This window comes from Sycon ciliatum, chromosome 9 (assembly GCF_964019385.1).
Source record: "Sycon ciliatum chromosome 9, ocSycCili1.1, whole genome shotgun sequence".
Classification (NCBI taxonomy): Eukaryota; Metazoa; Porifera; class Calcarea; order Leucosolenida; family Sycettidae; genus Sycon; species Sycon ciliatum.
Genome location: NC_088651.1, coordinates 12,783,195 through 12,785,397, shown reverse-complemented (window position 1 = coordinate 12,785,397; position 2,203 = coordinate 12,783,195). Strand labels below are relative to the sequence as shown.

The 2,203-nt window shown below is 52.3% G+C and overlaps 1 protein-coding gene across 1 annotated transcript in view; it reads left to right on the top strand.

Annotated features, from left to right (window-relative positions):
- The first annotated feature begins 239 nt into the window (after window positions 1–239).
- LOC135824906 (diacylglycerol kinase zeta-like) overlaps window positions 240–2,203 on the top strand; it is a 17,702-nt gene continuing 15,738 nt past the window's right edge. The window contains exon 1 of the mRNA XM_065337651.1: window positions 240–2,203. This exon is cut by the window's right edge and continues 747 nt beyond it. Within this exon, the coding sequence (XP_065193723.1) occupies window positions 1,447–2,203 (757 nt within the window). The 5' untranslated portion in view covers window positions 240–1,446.

The window sequence follows — 2,203 nt, the reverse complement described above, 5'->3', positions numbered from 1 at the left end:
AGGTTATAACTTATAACTAATTACTTACGACAATGTAACGGCGGGTGTTATTGCTACTATACGTGCTATGCATCGCCCTTTACGCCAGCGCTAGTGTGGGAATGAGGAATACCAGTTCACGAAACACAGGCCTCCAGGAAAACCTACAATTTTAGCGCCGTGACGTTGACACAGGCATAACCTTCTTCAGCACCCATCACATTTTGACCCTATTTTGAGTTTTTTTACGGAGGATAAGAATCGGCCCAGGCAGCGATAACGTCAACGCTAACACCACAGCAAGCTTACACAGCTTTATCGCCAAAGCCTTCCACCTGCATCATGTCAGCGTGCACAAACTGGATCAAACAAAAGCCGACACATCCTTCTACATAAGACTTTTGAAAAATAATAGTTTCCCTCAGCTGGTGATTTCAAATAAGAACACCAAAATGTGGAGAGGCCTTGGTAGACTGTTCCCTCCGCATTTTTTCCACTCCTGGTTGGGACATGCTGTCGTCATACTCCTACTAATACGATTCATTATCAATCACTGCTTGGCAATGTCTTACCCAGGGTAAAGCTGAACGCCACTCACCAAACCGGATGGATCAATTCTCGACAAAATACTCACTGACTCCGGAGGAGAGCGACGGCCCACGAAAACAAAGCAACATGAGCGATTCTCCACAGATTTGAGAAGAAAAAAAAGGCTTGACAGAAGAACTGAGGCTGTCACAGCTGATCTACTTGAGGCCGGACAAGCCCGAAGAAAAGAAAGCTTCTTGGCTTGTGCCTGAAAGTGGTGTTGCTGTTGCCGACTGACTACTCGGCAAAGGAAGTCTTGTCTTGCCACGCCGGTTTCACCTTTTCATAACAGTTTTATCCCAATACCGCGCCGTTTTGCTCTATTCCTATCCGTCTTACTTAGATTTATGAAGGTTTTGATATCGTTTCGGAAATACAGGAGCGCTAACACTTTCTTTTTGGACTTTTAGAGGTTTATTCGGTATTACTACAAATTTGGCAACCGACGCGACTGTTTGGTTAGGTCAAGCAGCACGAAGGAAGGATCTCGGCGATGGCCACTGCCAATTTGTGAAATTTGGTTCGAAGGCAATATCCAGGCACGCTTCATTTGTGTTGGACACGGACTCGACAGCGTTTTCGTGGATGGATTGTGTGTTCGAGTTAAGCGTCGGAGCTGATAGGCACTGGATGCTGCCTCTGCTGCCAGGTTCAGTTTGATTTGGCTGGCTCACTCAAATAAAATTGCTCAGCAGTGCAAGTGTAATTTTGGCTGCTTTCGTCAATGATTCGAGGACACTGGTGCTGAAAAGCCTGCGACGGCTGGACGTGTCTAGTAGTAGTCTTGGACCCGTGTCGAGCAACACGGGAGAAAGTAAGCTAGTAGCGGGAAGTGGACAAGATCCATGTTGCATCTGTGCTGTGATCTGAGTTTATGCAATGGCGTTTCGCGGCAACAAGCGGCCCGTCTCGCCAAGCCACTCGGCTTCGGCTGGAATGACTGGCAGCCCCATGACGGGCTCCAAAGCCTTCCTTGCCAGGGCGAACACAATGTCGCTGACGACGGCAGACGACGTCAGTCCGGCTTCAGTTTGTGCGAGCTCCAGTGATGCTGCAGTTTCGTCGTTTGCTGTGAGCACCAGTCCTGGCGATGATCTTATGAGGTCTCGTTCGCACACGTTCTCTGGCCGGTCGGAGGAAGCCGCTCCGATGGCCAGTGCGGCGACTGCGACCCCCACGTACGACGAGGCGTTCAACATGGACTGGTCGCAGACGGCCGTGGACGGCAAGCACATGTGGGGCGAGCGCGACAACGCCCGCGAGAACTGCTACGTCTGCGGCGACGGGCGGGCGCGCGGCACGTTCCTGAAGTGCTACGCGTGCAAGGTGATCGTGCACGTCATGTGTACCAAGGACCTGGTGGCGAGCGGGCTGACGTGTCGGCCCACGTTTCGCGAGTACACGATGAGCACGTCGCCGGACGACTTCATCCACCGACACCACTGGGTGAACCAGCGGCGGCCCACGGGCAAGTGCGCCGGCTGCAACAAGACGTTCAACCCGAAGTTCGCCTTCTCCGGCACCAGCTCGCGCGACTTCCCCGGCGTGGGCTGCTCGTGGTGCAAGCTGCAGTACCACAACAACTGCTTTCGATTCCAGCTGATCGACGAGCCGTGCAGCCTGGGAGAGTTCAGCT